The following is a 27077-nucleotide window of genomic DNA, read 5'->3' on the forward strand; positions in this document are numbered from 1 at the left end:
GAAGGTAACACACACGCACAGGAAATCAATGTGAGTCAATGCCCTGTATAGCTATCCTTATCTCAACCAGCAAAAACCCTTGTTCCTTCCTATTATTGCTTATACTCTCTCTACAACAAAATTAGAAATAAGGGCAAAATAGTTTCTGCTGGGTATTGAGGGGGTGGGGGGGAGAGGGAGGGGGCGGAGTGGGTGGTAAGGGAGGAGGTGGGAGCGGGGGGAGAAATGACCCAAGCCTTGTATGCACATATGAATAATAAAAGAAAAAAAAACTATAAAACATTTAGATATATTTAAGAAACCATTTGAGACATGGGGCAAGTACTTCTTACTATACAAAAAGTGCTATTCTTAAAAAATTGGTAAGTGGGACTCCATCAAAACAAAAATCTTCTCTTTAAAAAAACATTACAAAGAAAATCTAGAAGCAGAGGAAATATTAGAAATACATCATAGAAAACTTATATCCAGAATATGTACATAGCTCTTAAAAAAAAAAAAAAAAAACAAAAAGCTGGGGACTGTGGTTTATGCCTGCAGTCCCAGCTACTCAGAGACTTAAGTCAAGAGGACCACTTGAGTCCAGGTGTTCAGGGCTCGCCTAGGCAACATAAAAAAGACCGGTGTCTTCAAAAACAAAATAAACTGGCAACTCAAGAAAAATAAGTAACTGCAAACATTTAACCTAAATATGTACTTCAGTTAAAAACAAATGAATAACGTAAAAGTTCATTCTCATTAACATTTACCAAATGCCATCAAAAACTTACTAGAAGTGTGCTAAAAACAAAACACAAAACAAAAAGAGAAATGTGGTAGGACAATACAGATGTATAGAAAGATGGCTCAGCACTTCAGTACTAAGAACAATCATAAATGAAAATATCTTAGATGTCAAAAAACATGCTTCTGTGGTCTTATGGTAAATCATTCACAAATCAAAGCATTCAGAGTATGACCTCCAAATTCTCAGCTTTGGATGCACAGCACAACCATAAAGGGAGCATTCCAATGATTCTAATAACCAGGACACAAACTACAGCAATTAAATCAGAATCTCTGGTGTGGTACCCATGTACGAACTTTTTATTTTAGAATCTCCAGGCAATTCCAACAGTCAAAGAAAAAATACACTGTATTAAAGCAAAGCATCTACTTTGTTCACTTTTGACAATATGTGCTGACTAAACATGTAATTTTAATTAGGCACACTCATTTATTTTGTTTACTCTTATGAGTTTAGAAATTTAATGATGTAAAGCTACCATCAAAACTTCTGTAATACAGAAATAAGACCATGATAAGAACTTTTAGAGAAAAGTCCTCCTGTCACCTTTTCAGCAGCTTGAAACATAAATTCAGGTGTCACGTCAGTACATATGGCAACACATATACTGCAATGCACAAACAATGCAGTATATAATAAAATGAAGAAATGCAAAGTTTATATGCTACCTAACAATACCCATACTTACTCATATTAAAAACTTACCTGACTGGAAATCAATGTGAGTCAATGCCCTGTATAGCTATCCTTATCTCAACCAGCAAAAACCCTTGTTCCTTCCTATTATTGCTTATACTCTCTCTACAACAAAATTAGAAATAAGGGCAAAATAGTTTCTGCTGGGTATTGAGGGGGGGGGAGAGGGTGGTAAGGGAGGGGGAGGGGGTAGGGGGGAGAAATGAACCAAGCCTTGTATGCACATATGAATAATAAAAGAAAAATGAAAAAAAAAAAAACAAAAAACCTTACCTGAGGGAGCTTTTTATCTTCATCAGACAAGCAGTCAATTGCATTACTAAATACTTCTTCAACCATCTTTTTTTCTTCATCTAAGAGAAAAAATTCAAAGGCACATATGTTAAAATGAGTCAGGGATATTGAACTTCATACATTACAAAGAGTAAGAGTATAGTAAAACTAAAGAATCAGTATTTAAACCGGGCATGATGACACATGCATGAAAATCCCAGCTGCTAAGAAGGCAGAGATAGCAGGTTCCAGGATCTTGGTCACCCTGGCAAGAGGGTGAGTGTGTGGGGGTTGTCAGCAATACCCTATTTCAAAAACCAAGCTGAGTATGGTGGTGCAAGCCTAAAATCCCAGCTACTTGGGAGACAGAGGTAGAAAAATAGCAGTCTAAGGCTGACCCCAGGCAAAAGCATGAGTTCTGAAAAATAAACTTAAAGCAAAAAGGGTCAGGGATGTGGCTCAAGTGATAAGAGAACTTCTCTAGTTCCCTGACTTCAAAGCCAGTACCATCACCACCAAATATAAATATAAATATATGGTGGTCAAAAAAGTAGATAAAAATCACCACATAATTAAATGCACTGCCTTTTAAAATATCTAGCAGTCTTACTCCATGAAAGAAAAGTAAAAATAGTAACAATAACTACACTCAACAACTACACAACAACGTTTAATTCTAATTGTAGGACCTTTTACTACTGAGGAAAATGAGGCTTTGTGTAAATAATCAGCCTTGCTATTACTGTTAAGAGTAGCAATTTCAAACCTCATGCTTTTAGTCCTTGCAGTGCTTTCTTGTACTCTATCAAAAAAGGATGGTGGAGTGGCTCAAGCAGTAGAGGGTCTGCCTAGCAAACGTGAGGCCCAGAGTTCCAACCCCAGTTTTAAAAAAATAAAAATAGGCACTCAAAAAATGCTTTAAGTAATAAATATAGAACCCTGAAACTTTAGGAATATTCAGCACTGGTAGTTAAAAGGAAAGAAAAAAGGGAAGGGAAAGGAGAAAGAAAGAAAACAATTATAAGTAGAGCAATTCACTCCAAAAACATAAAGTATTATTGCCTTTAAGAAACTACGTAGGTTATCTGCCATTTTACATTTACTCAGGGAAAATAATTAGCTTTAAAATACATAAAGAAAATAACACCCTTGATAAAGAAAACAATAAAACCCATTTTCTAATTTATTCATTTGTCTTTTGAGACAAGGTAGCCAAAGCTGGCCTCAAACTCATGATCCTCCTGCCTTTACCACCTAAGAGCTAGAATTACAAGCATGTACCATACCTTGCTACAATTGAAATCTGTCTGACTTTGTATGATTAAAAGATATTTCATTTACTTCTCACTATAGAGGATTACATATATAATGAACAGAACTGAGTAACAGGTGGGTTGGTATCCTGTATACCACAATTACTAGCTAGGCTGTGCTACTAATCTAGCAGTGTGACTTTAAGTGAGGTACATTTAGAGTGCATGTATATTTGCAAGAAGTTTTATTACTTTGAGAATTTCAGTATGTTTACACTACAGACAGGTCTAAAAGCCAAACTTAAAGTTGTGTTCATTTCTATAAAGCACAATACTTTCAAGAGAAGATACTCTAACCAAAAGACCTACCCTTAAGGAGGCAGAGAACCACAATAACTGAGTTTATGATAATGAAGTACAAAAGCATGATTCTACTGTTTCTTGGCAGTTCTCTGGATTTAACACAGTTGAAGAGAGGGCTGGAGACAGAGCTCAGTAGTACAGTGCTAGGCCCTGGGTTCAAGCACACCCCCCCCATGCCCCCCCCACGCATTCACACACAAAAGAGGGGGGGAGGGGAGAGGAGAGGAGGGCACAGGAGAGGAGAGAAAAGGAGAACAAAAATTATTAACTCAAACACTTCTTAAATTTTTACAAAGGTGATGAGTACCTATACTATTGTAACAGTAGATGAGTTGCCTATCTTAGAAATACACAGATACATTACAAGAAATATACTTTACACTCATTTACATGTAATATTAAAACTATATAGAAATTATGTAATACCTGTGTTGAAATCTAATTTTGTCATTTGAAGAGCATAAGCTTCACAATCTTTTTTACTAAAACTGAAAATAATTACAGGTTGAAAATTTCTTTCCATAATCATTTTAACAATCTTGAACACATTTGATGGTCCTGCAAAAAGAATAGATAAACCAAACAAAAAAGTTAACTTAAAAATATTTAATAGACCTAAATGTAAAAGCTAAACTCTTAAAACTCTTCAAATAAAACAGAGGATAAAATCTTCATGATTTTAAGTTAGACAAAGCATTCTTGGCTATGACACCCAAAGCAAAAGCAACAGAAGTGAAAAACACAAGTAAAATTGGATTTCATCAAAATGAAAAACTCTTGTGCCTTAATGCACATTATCAGTAACTGGAAAAAAAAATTCACAGCAAGAGAAAATAGCACCACAAGTAATCTATCTGATAAAGGCTAGTATTCAAAATACAAGAAAATTTACTACTCAACAAAGATAAACAATTCAATTTGAAAAGACATTTCTACAAAGATATATAAATGGCCAACAAGCACATGAAAAGATGTTCAACCTCACTAGCCACTAGAGCGATGTAAATGAAAACCACTTTGAGATATCACTACACATGAAACAGACACCTAATAAGCACTGGTAAAGAGTGAAGAAAATGGAACCCTCATACATTCCTCATGGGAATATAAAATGGTGTAGGCACTTTTGGAAAATAATTTAGTAAGCCTTAAAAGGTTAACCACAGACTCTCCATAACTCCGCAATTCTACTCCTAGGTACTTACCCAGGATAAAAAGAAAACACATATTCCCACAAAAAATTTGTACATACATGAATGTTTGTAGCAGCATTACTTGTAACAGTCAAGAATTGTAATCCCAAATGACCATTCACTGGTGAATGGAGATATGGTGGTCTATCCTTACAATGGAATGTTATTTCACCATGAAAAGTACTGAAGTACTGATATGCAGTGTAACAGGGATAAAATATAAGAACAAAAAGTGAAAAAACCCAGTCACAGAAGACCACACATAATTCTATTTATATGAAATATCCAGAAAAAGCAAATCCATAGAGAAAGAAAGTAGATTAGTGATTGCCTGAAGTCTGTGAAGTGAGGAGGAAAAAAGACAGGCTATGGGTTTTTTTAGGGGAGCTGTTGAAAATGTTTTAGAATTAAGTACTGGTGTTGATTGCACATGTCTACAAATATACTAAAAACAATCAAGGTATAGATTTAAAAACAGTGAATTTCATGGTATGTGAACTATAAAAAGTTGGCTGTGCTAATGGTTGCATAATTCTGTGAATATATTAAAAGTTCCAAATTACCTTTTGTTCCTCCCTTCCGCCCCTTCTGGTCTCCTTTTGCTAAATCACCTGCATCTCGAAGCACTTGCATTGCAGTATTAAAGTTATCTTCTCTGAAGTCACCCTGGAATAATTTTTTTCTATGTAACTTCACAAATATTTAACCATAAAACAAAACTCAAAAATTTTTCATACTTGAACAGCTTCCTTGAATAATGAAAATAATTTAATAAAATAATTCCAACAAATGACACCAAAATAATTAAAAAATGATCTCTGGTGAGAGGTATCAAAATGTGATAAAGGACGGCTAAAACTGGGAAAAGCAAAGCATAAGGTATCTACCAGACACTTTATTCTGATTTTTTATGCATTTTTAAATATTGAGTAAGAATATTGAGTAAGAAATACAAGTAAATTCATGCATAGGAAAAACGAATCTCAAATATCATTTTATCTATTTTTTTTTTTAACCCAGGATCATACTATGTTACCTAGACAGATTTCAAACTCAGGAGATCAAGCGATCCTTCTGGCTCAGATTCTCAAATAAATGAGAAAACAGTTGGATATCACCATACCCAGTATCAAATATAATTTGTGAAATAAAAATATATTTTCAAAACTCAATTTTGGTTGTGAAACTACCTGAGACAAAAAAAAGGCTGATCTCTTGGGCTGGCAGAGTAGCTCAAGTGGTACAGTATGTGCTTAGCAAGTGTGAGGCCCTGAGTTCTAGCCCAAGTACGGCTAAGAAAAGTAAAGTCTGAATTCTCTGTCCTTTTCTAAAGAACCCAGAAGTCTGGAATTAAAAAAAAAAAAAAAAAAAGGGACACACACACACACACACACACACACACACACACTCCACACATTCTTTTCCCCCAACCTATTAGCCAGCCCATGCCAATATCAGTGCTTTCTTGGAACACACCTCATTGTACAGAACCTGCACTACGTCCCTAGTAATGAAAGGGGCGGATCTCTGCCTTTTTTTCCAGTACAAAATTAAAGGAAACCAAGATATAAATAATAAAGTATGGCATTACTGATGTAAGATTGAGTCCTTACATTTTCATCAACCACAAGGTGAAGGCCATCTCCCCCTGCTGGAAAAATGTAGTGTTGCAATGGAGTAGGCCGATAATCTGTGTAAATTACATGACAAGGCTGTAAAAAGAAATAATTAAAACATAAAATAAAATAAATATAATTAAACATTATTACAACAAATACAATTAAACAAATATAAAATTTTATTTATTAAAAAGAGAACTAATATTCGACATACCCCCCCAAAAATGTTGGGGAGATAAAATTATGATTTAAACATTCAAAAAGGATCCGAGGTAAAAATGAACTTTTCTATCCCACAAAGGCTGCTCAAAACCTTGCTAAAGCAATAAGTTGACCTCGCTTCTCCAGCAGACCCACTGAATGTCTATCCTACAGATGCAACATAAGGGAAGGGGAATGCCACAAACACACTATTGAAAGCTCATAAACAGAAAAATAATTTCCACCAGGATATTGGTGTAAAACAAGGGTTGAAAACCAAAACTAAGAATAAGTTCAGTACATATAAACAAATGTTTGTTACAAAGTCTTGCACAGATGCTAAAGCTGTACTAGAAAAGCAAAATGGAAACACAGTCACCAAAAAGTATGATAGGGCTACACCAGATGTATCAAACAAAATGCTCAAGACATGATTAGCTTTTCCTGATACCAAGGCCATAGAGGACATTATTGTGTATTCATGGCTCACTGCCAGAGTAAATGCAGTAATTTCTAAACTTCGCAGATCATCAGGATTAACTTGGAAAGTTTTAAAATTGGAGTTTCCAAGGCCTATTGCCTCATTATGCTGGATTTGAGCTACGGGTCTGAAATTTCAAGATAGTTGACTGTGATAAGCTGCTTCATCTAAGAAGTAATTTCATAGTAAAATGTTTTCCTTATCCTTAATGGTATTAGAGAAAAAAGTATAGCAAGGATATGGTAAGCCAATCTGTAACATTCTTAAATAATGAAGTCATCAAAAGAGTAAGAAAATACCTGTTTATGTAAATGACAAATCCATTCAGCAAACTGCCGGGCATTTGGAATAGTAGCCGAAAGAAAGACGTAGTGAACATTATCAGGAAGCAAAATAATAGTCTCTTCCCATACTACACCACGCTCTGAAATATAAATATACGTGGGAATTCAGTGTCATTCTAGTGACAGTATCTATCATATTTTAGATGAGCTAAGTAATTAAAATTAAATTTAAAAAAAGCTATGTTGTTAAAAACGCAGACCACTGCACACAAGCATATTTTTAGACACAGACCCTCGCCAGAAACTACTTTAGTTCTCATCATGAGCGTATGGAGTAGAAAGTTAGTACACTAAACCACCACAAGCATAATGTAGTCTGAAACAGCCTGCAAACAGCAGTTCCAGACTGTATCCTTTCAACCAGAAACAAGAACCCCAATGACAGGGAAGGGGAATAGTATTTCTACCTTACTTGGAAAAGCAGAGGTTAATGGCTTATAGAAAGTTACAGAACAAATTTGGAATATACACTATTTCTAGTTCATATGGCATCTTTCATCCAAATTTCACCCATGATCCTCTGAGGTAGATGAAAGATTTTATGAACAAGAGAACTTTAAGTCAGTTTTTATGAAAATAGGCTAGTGGAGCACTAATAAAAACTAAATCTTACTTTAAATGTGTATATATTAAATACTCTTTTAAATGTGATTGTTAATGTCAGCTCTCCTAGCACCCCAAAATTCCATTTTGCTTCTCCATTACAGTAGTGTCACAGCCTGAGTAATGTCTATTTATGCTTTTTATTTTTATTTTATTTCATAATGCCCACTTTATTTACAACATGCATTTTACAAACTAAACCTAATGAAAGTTGAGAATGTTAACTTTGTAAGAAGTTTTAGAAATTATTTAGCATTAGTTGTAATAAAGAGCTTTCTATTAAAATCAAGCTAATTTTTAATTACATTTGCTTTATTTTGCATTTTCAACCAAAAAAAAATTACTACTAAAGAGCAATACTTTAATGAAGTTGTACTGGAATCTATTTAACCATGTTGTCCACAACTTACTAAAGACATAGCTTACTAGAATTCTAAGCACATGAAAATTGATAGCATAATTCAACAACTTCTTCAAAATTCCTAATGCCATTTTCAACACTGAAGAACATACCTGAATCTCTCATGTAATGAATTTCATCAAATATGACCCAAGCAACTTCTCGCATAACTTCAGAACCTCTATACAGCATACTTCTCAAAATCTAAAGGGAAAAAAAAAAAAAAAGACTAAGCACAATTTTGACATAACCATAACATTATTACATCCAACAAGTAGATAAAAACTAGTATTCTTCCAGCAAGGAAACCACTTCCTTCTACGCACAGCACACTCCTAAGACCCATACTTCCTAGGAGGAAAGAAGAATTTAAACTATCATTTGTGCAAGACACAGGATCCTGCATTGTTTACCCATTTTTTTCTACTTCACCTCCTCACAATAGGAATACTTCTGTAGCGAACATTCTCTTGATTTTTGGAGTAAAAGAAAATCTACAGATGGAAAAGTTTTGAGCACAGACTAAACTTATATTGGGCACCAAAATGAAAAGAGAGTAGTAAGTATCTTTGGCTAATTCTCCAGTCCAGAAGCTAATCTAAGTTCCCTATTGTACTGTATCTTTATAAAATGAAAGGATATTTTTACAGGATGTATAATAGTACTTAGTACAGTAAAGACAGTTAATCAGGGCTACAACATAAGGTGTAATAAGTCTATGTAAAACTTACTGAAATTGGGGAAGAAGCTAAATATAATATTCCATTTTTTAGAAAGTTGATTACTAAACATACAATCAATACTCAGATATGGAAAAAAAATCATATGGAATAAAGTCAGTACTCATATGAAACTATGCAATCAAATGCTTGAAACTGTGCATACAAAAAAAACAACAAAATGTTTGCATGAGATATAAATCTTCAAATATACTTGGAAAAAATTACCTGTATATTATGATTAAAAAATATTAGTAATTTAGAAATATATCTGTTACTAAGACATTTTAGATAAACTGCATTCATTTCAAACAAATCTCACAAAATTAAGTATTAAATTTTATTTAAAAACAGCAAGCAATAAAAGTTTTAATTGAATAGATACATTAATTAAACATTAATTAAATTAAAAAGGAAAACTTAGGGCTGGCGGAGTGGCTCAAGTAGTAGAGAGCCTGCCTAGGAAGCATGAGGCCCTGAGTTCAAGCCTTTGTGCAGACAAAAAAAAAAAAAAAAAAGGGGGGGGGAGAAGTTAGATGGTTAGATGTGGCATTATATAAATTACCTCTGTAGTCATAACAAGACAAGATGCTGTAGGATTAATAGTAACATCTCCAGTCATCAGACCAACATCTTGAAATTCTTCATACATTTCACGGTATTTCTGGTTACTCAGAGCCTTAATTGGGCTGGTAAATATTACACGCTGTTTTTCCCTTAAGGCCAATGCAATGGCATACCTAAAAATGTGAAAACAAGTGACAATAATTATAAAACTGCTTTAAATGATATGCGTTTTAGAAATCTATTAAAATTTAAATTATGTCCAAATTTCTGCTAATTATTTATCTTAAATGTTAACTTTGTAGAACATTCATACGTTAACCTATTTACTACAGAAAAACTATTATGCTAATAATTATCATTATTTATCTAGGAAATAGTTGCCTAAATGATCAAGAACATTTTAATTTTAACTCTGGTCACATGGAGTTAATACAATTTTGTTATTAATACCAATAAATTACTAGTGGTTACCCTATTTCTTGCAAGAAAAACCTGTGGTTCTACTGAAAGTCCAGGGCCTCTGCCTGGTAGTTTATACATATACAGACCACTAACAAGTAGGAAGCAGTGTGCTAAGAACTAAAAGTAAATGGGTCAATGACCTGAAGATAAATCAACAGAAAACATCAAATCTAAGGAAAGAAACATTGTGAGAGATCCGTGGGACTATCTAAAATTGGAACGAGGCACTAAAAAAGTACTTTTAAAAACTAACATTAAGGCAGGGGGGAGAAGTGGCCCAAACAATGTATGCACATATGAATAAATGAATTTTTAAAAATTTTAAATATTTTCCTTAAAAATATTAAACAGATACAGAAACCTCAGCAAACCCAAACAAGAAAACCACACTTAGAACCATTATAATTAAACTACTGAATTTACCAAGACAAAATCTTTGAAAAGCATCAACAGAAAAACAACTCAACACACAGAAGAGAACACCATAATGAAGGCTTATTACTCATGAGAAACAATGAAGCAGACAGAATTGAAAGAAAAAAAGCCTACCAACCAAGCATTCTGTATCCATTGACCCTATCTTTTCAAAACAAAAACAAAGAAATTTCCAAATTAAAGCTGAGAAAATTCATTGTTATCAAAGAAATATACTACCTACAAGAAATATTCCTAAAAATAATCCATCATGTTGAAAGGAAACAAGACCACGGAATTAAAGAATTCAGACTATGAATGCATATATACATGTATATTTATGGGTATATGAGACTTTTACTCAGTTAATTTTTTTAAAACATAAAGCAATAATATAACCCTGTATTACTGGGTGTATAGCATATATAGTTGAAATATGTATGACATTATTAAATGGAATAAAAATTGGGAGGAAAATACAAGGTTTCAATCCAGTATTTTACAGAAATTTTGATCGTGATATAAACATGCATAGTATAAGCCCTAGACTAAATACTACAAACGATAACTCACGTAAATAAAGCTATCAATTAAAGGGAATTGAAAGGGTACAATGAAAGAAAAAGGTTAAACACAAAAGAAAGCAGTAAAAGATAAAAGAGACACAAGACATATACTAATATAACCACCACAACAAAAAACAAATGTAAATCCAGCCATATGAATCACTAAATTAAACTGCTGGGGATTTCCTCAAATTAAATTAGAAGGAAAAAAAAAAGTATATGGAAAAATCACCAATTATTTGAAAAATAAACAGCCTAAGAGGAAACCAGAAGAGAAACTAAAAAATGAAATGAATGAAAATGAAACACAGTATTAACAAAAATTATGAGAAGGATGGCGGAATGGCTCAAGTGGCTGAGCGCCTGCCTAAAAAGTGTGAGTCCCTGAGTTAAAGCCCCAGCACCACCAAAAAAAACCCAACCAAACAAACAAAACTATACATATATATGATGCATCTTAAGCAGTATTAAGAGAGAAAGTTAGAGCTTTAAATGCTTACATTATGGATGATGAATTACCTAAGATCAATTAACCTAAAATCCATCCTCAATTTTTTTAGGTAGATACAGATTACCAAAATTGAATTAGGAATTAAAATTTTTTCCACAATGAAAAGCCTAAGCTCAGATGGCATCATTAGTGCATTCTATCACACATTTAAAAACTACCAAACCTATACAAATTATTTCAGAAAACAGAAAACACCTCCTAGCTTATTTTATAAAATTAGTATCACCCTGATAACAAAGCAGGTAAAGATCTTATAAGAAAAGTACCAACTACATGAGGACATAAAAAGGGAACTGGAGGTATGGTTCAAATGGTAGGGAGCTTCCTTTGAAAGGATGAAGTCCTGAGTTCAAACCCCAGTCCCATCAAAAAAAGATAAAAAAGACCTGAACCACATATTAGCAATCTGAAAGAGGTAACAAATACATACAATCACCTGCCATAAAGCAATCAAGTTTATTCCAGGAATACAAGATTGGTTTAACATCAGAAAATTAAAAAAAACAACACATCTACTACCCTACTTTGTAAAATACTAAAATGTTTTCCCTCTGGACAGAAATAAGGCAAGGATGTCCATTCTTATTACTACAAAACATTATTCTAGATACTGGCAGTGTATTATGTAAAAGAAACTGAAGACACGTGTGTTAGAAAGGAAGAATTAAAACAGCTTTTATTCACAGATTGATATGATCATCAATGTAAAAAATCTTATGTGGTCCCAGGTCAGCCCTGGGTAAAAACATGAGACCCTATCCAAAAAACAACTAAAGCAAAAAAAAAAGTGGTGGGGGTATAGCTCAAGTGATAGAGGGCCTGCCAAGTAAGCATAAGACCCTGAGTTCATACCCCAGTACCACCAAAAAAGACTGCAGGAAAAAATATGAATACACAAAAATCAACGATATTTCAATATGTAGGTTGAATAGCCTTAATCTGAAAATCCAAAACTTGAAACTTTTTGAGCACTAACTTGAGATTACAAGTTGGAAATTCCAAATTTGACCTCATGTGATGAGTTACAATCAAAATGCAGGCACAGTAAAAATTACCTCTAGGCTCTGCTGGTAAATTGTATATGAAATAAATGAGCTTTAGTACTCAGACTTGGGGCCAATCCTTAAAATATCTCAATATGTATAAGCAAATATTCCAAAAATTTTTAAAAATCCATAATCTGAAACATTTCTGGTCCCAAGGATTCCTGATAAAATACTATACAAGATATTAGCAACCCAAAATAAGAAAGAATGAATTCACAACAGAATGTTTAATTCATAAAAGAAAAAATCTGAGTACTGAACATCAAATGTTAAAACTCTTTGCTCTACAAAAGGTACTGTCAAGAAAATAAAAAAAGACCAGTCACAAAATGTAAAAAAAAAAAAAAATTGTAAACCATGTCTTTGATTAAAAAGTAAACAAAACAATACAAAAAAAAAAAAAACCCTCTCTGATAAAACTTAAATACTTGGCTGGCAGAATGACTCAAATGATAGGGCGTATGCCTAGCAAGCTCGAGGCTCTGAATTCGAACCCCACTAACATCAAAAAAAACCCCCACAGAATGTAAACTAGTACAACCACTCTGGAAAAAAATTTGGAGGCTACTTAAAAAGCTAGACATTGATCTACCATTTGATCCAGCAATACCACTCTTGGGGATATACCCAAAAGACTGTGACACAGGTTACTCCAGAGGCACCTGCACACCCATGTTTATTGCTGCACTATTCACAATAGCCAAGTTATGGAAACAGCCAAGATGCCCCAACACTGACGAATGGATTAAGAAAATGTGGTATCTATACACAATGGAATTTTATGCAGCCATGAAGAAGAACGAAATGTTATCATTCGCTGGTAAATGGATGGAATTGGAGAACATCATTCTGAGTGAGGTTAGCCTGGCCCAAAAGACCAAAAATCGTATGTTCTCCCTCATATGTGGACATTAGATCAAGGGCACACACAACAATGGGATTGGACTATGAGCACATGATAAAAGCGAGAGCACACAAGGGAGGGGTGAGGATAGGTAAGACACCTAAAAAATTAGCTAGCATTTGTTGCCCTTAATGCAGAGAAACTAAAGCAGATACCTTAAAAGCAACTGAGGCCAATAGGAAAAGGGGACCAGGAACTAGAGAAAAGGTTAGATCAAAAAGAATTAATCTAGAAGGTAACACACACGCACAGGAAATCAATGTGAGTCAATGCCCTGTATAGCTATCCTTATCTCAACCAGCAAAAACCCTTGTTCCTTCCTATTATTGCTTATACTCTCTCTACAACAAAATTAGAAATAAGGGCAAAATAGTTTCTGCTGGGTATTGAGGGGGTGGGGGGGAGAGGGAGGGGGCAGAATGGGTGGTAAGGGAGGGGGTGGGGGCAGGGGGGAGAAATGACTCAAGCCTTGTATGTACATGTGAATAATAAAAGAAAAAAAAACAAAAAACCAAAAAAACCCCACAAAACCATATAGTAATAAACAGTCCTTACAATGTAACAATTCAATTTAAAACATCAAGAAAGTGACAAATAAAAAACACAGATAATTCACTGAAGATGTACATATGCAAAAGCATGTGAAACAATGCTTGATATCGTCATTAATCATCAGGGAACTTTAAATTAAGTCACTACATATTAAAATGAGTATTTAAAAAAGGGCAATGCTAACAGCTGGCAATGAAAGTAGAGAAACTGGCAAGTTCATACATTATTAGTAATATAAAATGGTAGAAGAGTTTGGCAGTTTCCTAAAGAATTAAATATGTATTTGCCATAAAATCCAGCAATCTCATTCCCAAATGACCCAAGAAAACTGAAAATATAGACTCACAGACTTATACATAAAAGTTTACATCAGTATTATGAAATATGCCACAAATAATGATCATGCTTATCTACAGCAGAGGTAGAAGTGGGTTTGAATGCAAAAAACAGACAAGACTTGGATGGATGAAATCTTTTTAAAACTAATGAGGGTTGTACAATTACACTAACTTATTAAAACCATTGAACTATATACTTAAAATGGGCAACCTCAATGGCACAAAAATTATAATTTTAAAAATTTCATGTATAATAAAGACCCTTATAGTGCCAGAAAAACTATTCAGTTACACAGGTAAACAATCTGGTACCAATCTGTTAATCCTAGTACCAGGTTTGTAAATAAAATGTTACACCTTGCTACGGTTATTAGCTAAAGTAGTTTACCTGAAGCCCTTTGAATTCTAGAGGGAAATCTTTATCTGAGATTCACAAACCACTTCCTGAAATTATAAAATCTGGCATGTCCTTTAGCAGATTCTTTTTTTTATTCAGGTGAACTTCACTATTATGAAATTATCCATTTAAGGTATACAGTTAATTTGTATTTAATACATTCATAATGTTGTACAATTACCACTTGTAATTCTAACGTTTGCATCATCCCCCAAAAGTCCCTGCACTCATTATTCAGTTATTCTATATTCCCCTGTCCCTAGCATCGACTAATCTGCTTTTTCTATCTGTATACATTTACCAATTCTAGGTATTTCACATAAATGGAATCATACAATTGACCTCTGGTGTCTAACTTCTTATACTAAGCATTATGCTTTCAAGGATCATCCATACTGCAGCATGTTTTAGTACTTCATTCCTTTTTACAGCTGAGTAATGCACCACTGTAGGGACATATATTTTATTATTCATTTATACATTGACGAGTTTAGATGGCTTCTACCTTTTGAACAGTACTGTGATGACCATTCATGTGTAAGTATTTTAGTTATCTGTTTTTACTTCTCTAGGTAAATATACAGGAGTGGAATTGCTGGATCATATTTCTATGTTTAATGTTTTGAAGAACTGCCAAACTGATTTCTACCACCAGCCTCCACCAGATTTTCATGTTTATCACTTTGGTGAATTTCTTTAAAATTTCCTAGTCCAAAATTTAAGAGGTTTCAGCATATATGCAAAAAAATTTCTCTACTGAAAATGTCTCTCCTCTTATAGGATGAAAGCAAGACTACACTCATGACCAGAATTCAAATGACTATGTTTTCTTTAGCTGCATAATGTACAAATACACTGTTTTTAAATGTTTCTCTAAGTGATATAAAATATTTGAAGTAAGAATAGTTAAACTGTTCTTCTATACCTCTGCATTAAAAGGAAACTTAGCTTCTATCTTCAGCCATCTTCTGAGAAGGATGGTACAGTAAGAAATTACTCCCATTTCACTGGACAGAACTGGGTAGGACTATAATGTGCTTAACGTTGGGAAATAGATAAAAGTCTATTCTGTAACTGACTGATACCATTAATATAACATTACCCAAAATCCAAATTTTACTTCTCTAACTTGCCCTGAGAAAACTGGGACTTAACATAGAGAAGTCAAAATCTAGAAGAATCTAACAGATAAGCCCCAGCTATCCAAAAAGAAAAAAAATAAGCCAGGCACTGGTGGTTCGTACCTATAAATCTAGCTACTTGGGAGATTCAGATCGAGAGGATTACAGTTTTGAGACCAGCCCGGGCAAATAGTTTGCAAGACCCCATCACCAAAATAACCAGAGTAATATGGACTGGAGGCATGGCTAGAGTGGTAGTCATGCCTGCTTTGCAAGCATGAAGCCCTGAGTTCAAACCCCAGTCCCATCAAAAAGAAAACCAAAGAAACAAAACCAATATTCCAGGTTTCGTGAAATATTTCTATTACCATGCTATGGTGATAGAAAAGGGAACGATGGACAGTGATTGGTATCACTTTTATGCACTTTTCTCTACAGCCTTCTTTACTTTTTAAGTGCCACCTGTTAAAAGTATTTGATTCAGCTGTTCAACAGGAAAGGTAACGCAGAAATAAAATATTATAAATTGTTAAAAGTTGACCCCCAAAAGTTAATCTGCAACAGACTTCAAACTACAATCCATGTTAAAGAGCACAACACACTTTCAGAATGGCCCAGTTCCTCTCAAACTTTAATGGACATATGCATCATTTGATGACCAGGTTAAAATGAAGATTCTGACTCACTGTTTTATCAGGTGAGGCCAAGGAATCTCCCTAGTTAGTTCCCAAGTGAGATCAACAGATCTGGTTCAAGGACAATACTTTGAGAAATAAGACTCCAGACTTATGGCCCTTATATTTTAGAAAGATACTATTAAAAATTTAGAATACTCAGACAATAAAAGTGTATCTGACAGGATTATGATCAGCACTAAAAATACAAACTGAGTGTCTAAGAAAGAAGTCTACAAGGTCTAAGGTGAAAAATGAATTCAATGAGATTAATGGCAAATTCAACAATTTAAAGGAAAAGGTTAATGAATCTGGAGACAGAGCATTAGAAATAACCCAGAAATAGAACTCAAAGGAAAAGATGAACACAGCACCAGTGAGTTGCTAGCCTAATATAGATACAATTAGACAACAGAGTTGTCAAAGGACAACCATGGTAGCACTAGGAAAAAAAAAAAAAAGAAAAAAAGAAAAAACACCCCTGAAGCACAAGGAAACATTTAAAAAACTAAAATGTATCATAAACAAACTGGTTAAAACCAGTAATGAGGATAAAATCTTAAAAAGAGCCAAAGGAAAAAGGATACTATGTACAGAAAAACAAAGGTACAAATCATAGTGAAGTTCTTGCCAAAAACTGTACAAATCAAAAGGCATTCTTGAAAATTCAGAATTTACAAAGGGAAAATATTTTTCAAAAATGACTTTTTTAACATATAAAACTTAGAACAGGGACAGAAGAAGAAAGAGAATAGAGGGGTAAATTTGATCAAAGTACAATGTATGGAAAATCACAATGAAATTCCTTCAAACAATTAATATATGAAAACAAAAAAAATTTTAAGAAAGTTAAACGAATTTCTCATTAAGAGACTTGTATTCCTTATGTTTAAGGAACTTCTTCATGTAAAAGGAGAATGAAGCCATACAGAAACCTGGATCAAACATAGCTTATTAAGACATATATTATTTAAAAACCATCAAACATTTCATGAATATATCAAATAGAACATATTTAATCATTAAATAAATGCATGTTAGAAAAAGAAAGGTCTCAAATCAATTACCTCACCTTTCCTCCTCAGAAAACAAGTAAAAGAGTAACTGAAACTCAAGTGAATATAAGGAAGTAAGATCAGAGTGAACATCAATGAAATGGAAAACAGACCAGGGAGGAGGAGCAGGGTAAGGGAAGAAATCAATGGAACCAAAAGCTGGACTTTTTTTTTTTTTTAGAAGATCAATATAATTAAGAGCCTCTAGCCAGATTAACTGGGGGGAAAAAACAGAGAAGCAAACATCACCCTGATACCAAAACTAGAAAAAGACATTCTAATAAAACTAAAAATCAGTACCTCTCAGGAACATAGATGTGAAAATTCTTTACAAAATTTTAACTAAGTAAATCCAACAATATACTAATAGTTATACATCATTACCAAATGGAGTACATCTCAAGATGATTATTTGAAAACCAATCAACATATTTTATCATATAAATAGAAAAAAAGAAAAACTCATCATTTTAATACATGCAAAAAAAGCATTTGATAAAATACATCATCTAAATATTTCCTATGCATATACATACACACAGAGAAGAGAAAATTGGGACTTCTATCAGAAAATGGCTGCAACCTAGAAATAGAAGGAATCTTCCCCAAACTTACAAAAGGCATCTATAAAAATCCCACAGACAACATCATGCTTAGTGATGAAACTCAGAGACTATTTCTCTGAATATGAGGAACAAGGCAAAGATGCCATCCTCTCATTACTTCTATTGAAACATTATACTGAAGATACTACATCAATTAAGGCAAGAAAAAAGCAAAACAAAACAAAAATCCTAAAAGTATCTCAAATATAAAGGTACAAGTAAAACCATGCTTATTTGCAGAAATCAAACAGAAAACAAATGAAACTTTAAAGAGTAAAAGAAAAAACAAAAGGGATTTTTAAGATTTCATTTCTTAAAAAAGTTACTCACTCAGCACAAACAGTTTTTCCTGCTGATGTATGTGCAGATACTAAGACAGACTGATTATTATCAACACACTGAATGGCTTCTCTTTGGAAAGCATCAAGAATGAATGGGTATTCCTACAAAAACAAAGTATTAATACAAATGAAAATACTTAGCTGTCTCAGAGAACAATTAAAACCAAAAGAAAAGCTACTTTTCCAAGAGCATGCTGAAAGAATTCCCTTATGATTCTATGTAGCAAATAATTTAGTCCCAAATTAGGAAGACTAAAAAAGCTTTTCCAGAGGGCAAGGAAGTTAATTCTGTAATAACTTTTCAATTATTACACTGCACTTATACACATTATTAAATTAATAAATAATAATAAAGTAATCATTACTATTCAATCAAAAACATTTTGCAGTAGGCACCGGGGCACACATTTTCCATATATTATTATTAATCTTCACAACCCCCAAAATAGGTATGTATTATTATGAGAACTCTGAGGTTCTGAAAAATGAAATCCCTAACATTACTAAACAGTAACAGAATAATAAGTATATACAAATTAGACTTTAAGGGCTCATGCTTACTTCTCTATACTGCCTTTTTTATTTAAAGAAAATTACTTGGAAAAATTAACCTCTAACATCTTCTAACTTTAAAGGTCTATTAGGACTTCAAAACCCATATAATAAAGAGTTTGAAGCCAGGCTTGGTTATACAAGTAATCCCAGCACTGGGGAACAAGAGGCAGGAGGATCATGAATTCAAGGCCAGTCTGGGCTATACAGCAAGACCTTGGCTCACAAAACCAACAACAATAAAAATAAAAGGCATAATTTGAGTTTCATTAGAAGCTCAACTTACAGGCAAAACTGTATACAAACTTTTTTTTCTAGAGAAAGGTTGATAGCTTTCATTAGATTCTTTAAGAATTTGAGAATCACCATTTTAAATAGTTTAAAATCTCAACACATGATGCTTGGTTCCTAGCATGGTTGTTCACTGTTTCAGTTCTGACTATATTTTATAACTGGCTTCTTCATGGCATATACACAAGGAGAAGTATAAAAATCTTATTTGAATTTTTTAAAGATGTCTAAGTAAAAAAAGAATCTCACAAAACTTTACAAACTTTATCATCCAAAGTACAGACCTTTGCTGCTTTTCCAACTCGAGGTTTAAGTGGTAAATAATCCTCATCTGCAGGAAGCGCAACCTGATGTCAAAGATAAAGAAAAAAAATGTTATGAACTTACTATCTGGCATTCAGCACTCCAAAAACCAATGATGGTTCAAAAAAAATTAGAAGTGATAAACTAGAATGTTTCTGACAGTCTTAAGACACTGTTACAGTAACTGCCTTTAAGAATAGACAAAAAATTAAAGTTCTAACATTCAAAAGAGCTCTATCAGTGTAAATCTAATGGTAATGTAATTGGAAACTGGTGGCTATCTCCCCAAAGCAGGGTGGGGGGGAACTGTTTAAAGATTAGAACCTATCTCAGTTATCTTTTTATTTTCCATATCTAAATTTGGAAATCAGAAGATATGGGTAGTTTAAGAAATAAATGACTAGAAATTGACTGTAGTTAAGAAAACAGAGGCCATGTGTGGTAGTAGCCCACAGCTATAAAACAGCTCATTGGGAGGCAGAGTAAAGGAGGGTAAAGTTCAAGACCAGCCAAGGCAAAAAGTTAGCAAGATCCCAAGCATGCCTGTCATCCCAGCTATGCCACAGGGATAGACAGGAGGACTGAGGTCCAAGGCCAGCCCTGGGCAAAAACAGGAGACCCTATCTGAAAACTACCAAAGCAAAAAGAGTGGGGAGGGGGCTAGGGTGAAGTTCAAGTGGTAGAGCTAGCAAGCTCTAGGCCCTGAGCACAAACCCTAGTACCTCCTGCCCCCAAAATGTAGATTAAACAGAAGCAGGTGTGGTGGCACAGCTGATGAGGAGGATCATCAAGGCTCACCTGGGCTACATACAAGGCCCTGTCTCAAATAATAATAATAATAATAATAATACTAATACTAAGTATGAAGAATGTATCAAAAGAAATGTGATCTTCCAAATGGAATTTATAAAGGGGAACCAGAGGTTAGGCTTTCATATTTTAACCAGCACAGTTTTGAAATGTCAACTTTTAAGAGTACATGAACACATCTGGAGGTTCAGAATCTTTTTCATCAATCTTTTCTTTAAGACTCTATATTCCACTTTATTACAATTCTAAGAAATTTAATAATTCTGATTCCCAGATAGTTTAACAGTGAGAGGCCTACTTATTGAGAAAGGAGACTATTTCATATACCTCCTCCATCTCTTACATGTATGTCGAATGTGAGACTACCCTTTGGTATAGTAACAAAGTCAAATTTTCTAGATATGAATATGAAAGCTAGTACTGAAGATAAAAGCTAGATCCTAAGTCATGGTGTAATCCCCATGAAGGTATGATCAACCTATGAAGCCACCTCCCTCACATCTCGCTTGATCCATCAAAGAATACCACCAGTAAACAATTAATAATTAAATATTTCTGGGATTTAACAGCAGCAACAACAAAATTATATTTTTACACCAACAAGAATCAAAGAGTTATGCTTTTATTCTCTGAAAACACTCTGGGTAATATATAATAGAAGGTAGAAAAAAAGAAACCCACAGAAACTTAAGGAGTCAGGAAAACAGAACACCAACAAAATGATCAAGAGTCAAATACTGACCAATTAGCCACTGGGATTTTTGCCAGTGCAGTTTCAAAGAAATGGAGAGAGAAGAAATCTAATTGAACTGAATTACAAGATGAATGAAAGGTCAAGAAGTCTAACAGAGATTCTTCAAGCATTATACTAAACATCACTTCTGAGAAAGGTCAGAAGTGACCTTTACACTCAGTGCATAATAAAATATACCTGGCACTCAAAAGGTATGTGTTGAATGAATGACTATACCAGGGACAAGAAAAACAATATAGTGCCAGAAAAGCAACCTATAACAACAAAAAAACCTTTCAATGTTCATATGCACAGGAAATAGTAAATAGAGAGGAGACTACAGAAGCCAAGAAAAAAAAAAAACGGAATCGACAAAGGCTTTGTGGAGAAAGGATAAGATACAACCAAAAAACTGGCAGAACAACCATGGTAAGCCTCCAAAAGGAGATGTTTTCCCTTTCAGTGGATGTGACAGGGGTAGATGGGCTTGCTAATGGAGATTATAATCAGAGGATACTCAAACTTAACATTCTCAGGCCTCTATATGAAGTAAGAGATAAAGGTAGCTGCTGAGAAAATGAGAGGTGACAAATGGAAGACTTGAAAATAATCATGAAGCATAAAGAAAAGCTTCTGATCTTTTCATAACAGGGTTTATATGTATATTTTAAAATTCTGACTTTTGAAAGCCTAGAACACTGAACAGGGTCCAAAATAAGTGCTGAATGATCAAATGAGCATTCCATATGACAGTGTAAGTGCCATTTCTAAGAGAACATAAGGAACTTTGAGCAGAAAGACAGGTATTTAAACAGATAAGGTTCTAAATCTATGTAAATCTGTATTACAAGCTATTTTTATTAATTTTGAATTTGTCTTATTCAAGAAACTTTTAATTAAAATTCTCCAATTACCTGTAAAAAGAACTTGCTCTAAGGTTTTATTGTAATGATAAAAGGCCTAACGTAAGAAAATAGTGTTATAGTCCTACTATGTGCCTTATTTGTATACATTCTCACTTCTAAGTATATGCTACAAGCCATCAGTGACCACCATCTTGTGGAAGAATAAAGAAACTGCAATTCACCAGTCATGAGAAAGATATGAAATAGTCTCCGAATTGCAGAAATGTTGCTAATACTTAACTTTAAGAGTATGAGAATAAGCATGTACTATAACACATACTCTGTGCAGGGTACTTTACCTAATTTTCTTTTTATGGGGGTGGGTGGGAATGGTTTGTTTGAACTCAGGGCTTCATGCTTGGAAAGTAGGCACTCTACCATTTGAGCCACACCTCTGGTCCATTTTGGTCTGATTATTTTGGAGATGGGGTGGGGGTGGAGAGAGGTCTCACTATGTGCCAAGGCTGGTCTCAAACTTGGATCCTCCCAATTGTGTGAGCCACTGAAGCCTGGCTATCTAATTTTCTTATACAAGCTTTACAACCATCCCAGGTGGAAAATACCATTATTCTAAATTTACAAATTAATAAGACAATGTTCAAAAGAGATCAGAAAATTTATCCCAAGATTGTAGTTAGGAAAGACGTTGGGTCAGCATCTGAACCCAAGCTTCATCCAGCAATATGTGCACCCCATAGAAACTACTTGCTGCTTCCAAGGCCTTTAAAGTTAAACTTCTTGCTGATCATCATACTAGACCATACAGAGAAAAGTCCTATTTATAGGTCTGGAGGTGTGGCTCAACCAGTAGAATGCCTGCTTGGCAGGCATGAAGCCCTGAGGAGTTCAATCCCCAGTATCACCAAAAGAAAAAAAGAAAAAAAAAATGTCATTTATAATATTAACTTACTATACATTGTTGACTGGGCTTACCTCATGTGTACATCCTTCAACAGTTTCAACTGACTGCACCTTGACCCGGGGCATCAGGTCTGCCAAACTTAAAAAGATAAAATGAAATTAAATAATAAAGCCTTTTCTCTGTATTGTTAAAGAAAATTATACTGTCCCATTATCAGTACTGCAAATCAGAAAAACTTTTTAGTTATAAAGACTATTTAGAAATTTTGTCACATTACTCAAATACATCATGAGAACTGAAAATGCTGTTAACATCTTTGGCCTAGCACATCTGAGGCCCTAAATTCAAAGCCCAGTACCACAACTTCATGCAGAGATGGGGATATAGCTCAGTGGAAAAGCTCTTGCCTAGCATGTATAAGGCTTTGGGTTTGATCCCCAGTACCACAAAAAACTAAATGCAACCACCAAATAAGAGTTACTAACATTTATGGCTATGGAAATTTACCTTAAGTCTTCAGTTATTGACTCTTCTATCCTGGGCTTTTTTCCAAAAATAGGTTCATCTGTGCCTTCACAATCTGCATCTCTCTTGTTTTTTCCACTATTAGTTGACTCTGATTGTAATTTAGCATCAAAATGTTTTCTGAAAAGTAAACAACTTAGAATTAAATTCTGATTAAGGGTAATGCCATAAAGTATTGTTTCACATCTTACATCTACCATTAGCAGAATAAGGTCATCTTTTAATCAGATGACTGCCACAAATCCAAACTGGCTAAAGTTCAAAACACTATACCTAGTAACAAGAACATTATTCTTTTTATATTTCATATTTTCTTGGGAGGTTTTAAAAATACTAAAATTCAATTTGACAAATATATTAACACAAAACAACATGGGACATTTATAAGAACACCATCAATAAACTGTAAATATTTTATCTAATTACAAAGTATTACTATTTCAAAAGAAAAAACTTATGTGGTTTGACTTGCTGCTCAAAGTTATAACAAAAATGGTACTTGGCAGACTGCATAACCATAGGGAATTCAATCTGATCACTATTTTCATACACAAAAATCAATTCCATGTGAATTGTAGAACTGTGAAAGGCAAAAAAATATAAAAAAGAAAAAGCTACTAGAGGATAAAATGAGGAAATTATCTTACAAAATTGTTAAACAGGACATAAAATTACTAACCGAAATATAAAAGTATGATAAACTGGACTGCCCAAACAGTTCTATTAATCAAAAGGTACCATTAAGAGTAAAGAGATACAACAAAAGAACAGCATATGAAAAGGAATTCAACATAATTATTTATCAGAAGTATAAATAAAATAATACTACGTTAGCAGCTCAAACTATTAGCTTTAGAATTATTTCTCACTCTTAAAAATTATGGAGGACAAAGAATTTTGCATATTATCTATCATTATTCTATAAATATTAGATACTAAGATTAAAATTTTAAAAAATGTTTTATCAATTTACTTTAAAATGGCAACAATAAAACTTGTATATGAAATAAATGTTACATTTGTGATAAAAATAGCTGTTTTACAAAAATCTTTTAATGAACATGCAGCATTCCTTTAAATTTTTCCAAATCTCTTTATTGCAAATCTCATCTGCTTCTGCATTTAACTTGATGATACACTGTTTTGGTTGAAGTTTGTGAAGAAAAATCCAGCCTCATATAGATATGTAGTTGGAAAAAGGAAGAATATTTTTAATAATAGACTTTTTAGATAATTGCGGCTATTCCTCTCATCTCACACCAAAACCCAATCACGCTTTAAGAGCCATTGTTACTGCTATTACATATGTTTTAACTTGTGTTGAATTTTATAACACAAGTTGAATGCTGAGCCAATCCTCTCATCTCACACCAAAACCCAATCACGCTTTAAGAGCCATTGTTACTGCTATTACATATGTTTTAACTTGTGTTGAATTTTATAACACAAGTTGAATGCTGAGCCAAAGTCAGAAACAAAATAATATATTTTATGTACTTATGTATACCCATGGGTATATAGTTCCAGGGAAACCACCACTGAGAAAAAACAGGAATGCTCAGAATACAGAATTCAGTTCTATACGGTAGATGCTCAATTTATTTTTCTCAAAACACTGCCCAATTTCCACTACAGACATGCCTGTTATATCAAATTGCCACTTTATTACTTAACTTAAGCATATTATTTGCCATTTTTGACTTTTGAGGATTACCATAACTTTTACTTTTGGAGGGCACCACCTGTGGGGCATATTTTCACAAAATTAAGGATAGGGAAACACTCAGCAGATCATACAACCACTTAAACACAACTGACGATTATGAGAGCCTACTGTGTACTTCTCTTCATCAACTGAGCTGCTTCTTTTGCATAGTGAAATTTAAAATTTTTGTTTTTGAATTTTATATTCAGACTGCACTTGGTCAAAACTGCATGAAATAAATCCATGAATAAAACGGGCTTACTGTACTGCCATTTATACAATAGTCACAAACAGGAAAATGTGTTATCATGATAGTTATTTTCTGGGGAAAAAAGATGTTTGTAGTGTTTTATATTTTATTCTGAATAGTGGCTACAGAAGTATGTTCACTATGAAAATTCACCCCATGATCTTAACACTTCTGTGCTTCCTTCGTATGTTTTTTTAAGGAAGTGTTTTGGAAAGATAACATATTATAGTATTAATCTATATGCTCAAAGAACTTTTTTCAAATTGAAGTTCATTCTCTGATGCTTAACCGAATCTAAAATTTAGAATCTTCTCACTCCTATTTTGACAAAAGTTATTCTAGTCCCATATTTATGCTTACATCAACATCCTTGGACTCCACTAAATTAAGACATTTGTACAGTAACTTTGATCTCTTCTCTTTCCAAAATTCTATTATGGGTTAGTTAGCATCAGCTCAGCAATTGTATTTAAAGCATTCCAATAAAGGTTGGTGAAGACTGTAAAAGAAACACAATCATAGTTTCTGAACCTAAAAAATAAAATCCACGTTTTTAAAAGAATTTCTTCTTTTTCTTTTAGCTTTCCAGTTATTTTTCTCTCATAGATTGGTTAAGTACATCACATGTGGAATATATAAACCTGAAACATGAGTTATCCAGAAATTCTGGGGAAAAAGTGTGACAGAGAACCAGACTACTGATTAAGAATCAGGTTTTGATTTATTGAAGCTATCTAAAAATGTTATCTCTGGTAGTTCATAAGGACAGTGTGCTCTCTTTAAAGCATTATAAAAAGCACCACTAAACACTGACAACAAATTTGGCCAACAGTACTGACAATCAATCTGTCAACAAACCCAAACTGAATTACAATCTGCAAAATAACCTATTTCAAAGATTACAAGGTCATAAGTCAAATAAAGCTTGGTCCAGACTAACTGACACTAAAAAGACATGACAACAAAATCATATAATCCAATATAGAATCTTTTTCTTATTTATTCTAAAGAGTGTTAAAGTAATGGGTATAATCTAAGTCTGTAGATTAGATAATACTATGCCAGTGTTAATTTCCTAATTCTAATTATTGTAATCTGTACTGTGGTTACATAAAAGAATGCTCTTATTTTCAGAAAATATACACCAAATTAAGAATTTGGGGGCAACATATCTACACCTTACTCTAAATAGTTGAGAAAAGTATAAACATATGAACACATACATAAACACATGTAAGTACAGGAAAGAAGACGAAGCAAGTATGGTAAAATTTTAACATTTGTCATGTTTAAGCAAAAGGTGTATAACAATTTTAATACTACTCTCATAACTTTTCCCCAAATCTGAAATTACATCAAAAAGTTTTTAAGTATTCATACTACCTGAAATAACATTTAGTTTCTATCTGCATAAAAATAAAGCACTGACTGTGTACAACCAATTATTGTATAATGCCTGGAGAAAAACATGGGACAAGCATAAAGTACTTGATTATTTTCCTGAGCGTGTAGTCTTGTATTTATTTGTACAATTACAGATGAATATAAATACAGATTTTTTAAAATGCCAATGCAGAGCAACAGCCATCCTAGCTGACGAAGGTGTAGATACATATATACTCAGAAATATTTTTATTCAGAGAGCTGCACAAAAAC

General features: G+C 33.5%; 1 protein-coding gene across 3 annotated transcripts in view; it reads right to left on the reverse strand.

The window, feature by feature from the left end:
* The window catches only part of Mtrex (Mtr4 exosome RNA helicase), a 111969-nt gene that overhangs the window by 59403 nt on the left and 25489 nt on the right, over nucleotides 1-27077 (reverse strand). For 2 of the 3 annotated variants that reach the window (XM_074077490.1, XM_074077488.1), the window contains exons 2-12: nucleotides 23449-23586; nucleotides 23013-23079; nucleotides 19613-19675; nucleotides 18475-18587; nucleotides 9498-9672; nucleotides 8327-8417; nucleotides 7166-7290; nucleotides 6179-6277; nucleotides 5129-5231; nucleotides 3799-3930; nucleotides 1757-1836 (exon numbers count right to left, since the gene is read on the reverse strand). In XM_074077490.1, the coding sequence (XP_073933591.1) occupies nucleotides 1757-1836; nucleotides 3799-3930; nucleotides 5129-5231; nucleotides 6179-6277; nucleotides 7166-7290; nucleotides 8327-8417; nucleotides 9498-9672; nucleotides 18475-18587; nucleotides 19613-19675; nucleotides 23013-23079; nucleotides 23449-23586 (1186 nt within the window). Of the gene's footprint in view, nucleotides 1-1756; nucleotides 1837-3798; nucleotides 3931-5128; nucleotides 5232-6178; nucleotides 6278-7165; nucleotides 7291-8326; nucleotides 8418-9497; nucleotides 9673-18474; nucleotides 18588-19612; nucleotides 19676-23012; nucleotides 23080-23448; nucleotides 23587-25781; nucleotides 25921-27077 lie in introns of all 3 variants that reach the window. The other variant, XM_074077489.1, reaches the window with a different exon arrangement.

This window comes from Castor canadensis, chromosome 6 (assembly GCF_047511655.1).
Source record: "Castor canadensis chromosome 6, mCasCan1.hap1v2, whole genome shotgun sequence".
Lineage (NCBI taxonomy): Eukaryota > Metazoa > Chordata > Mammalia > Rodentia > Castoridae > Castor > Castor canadensis.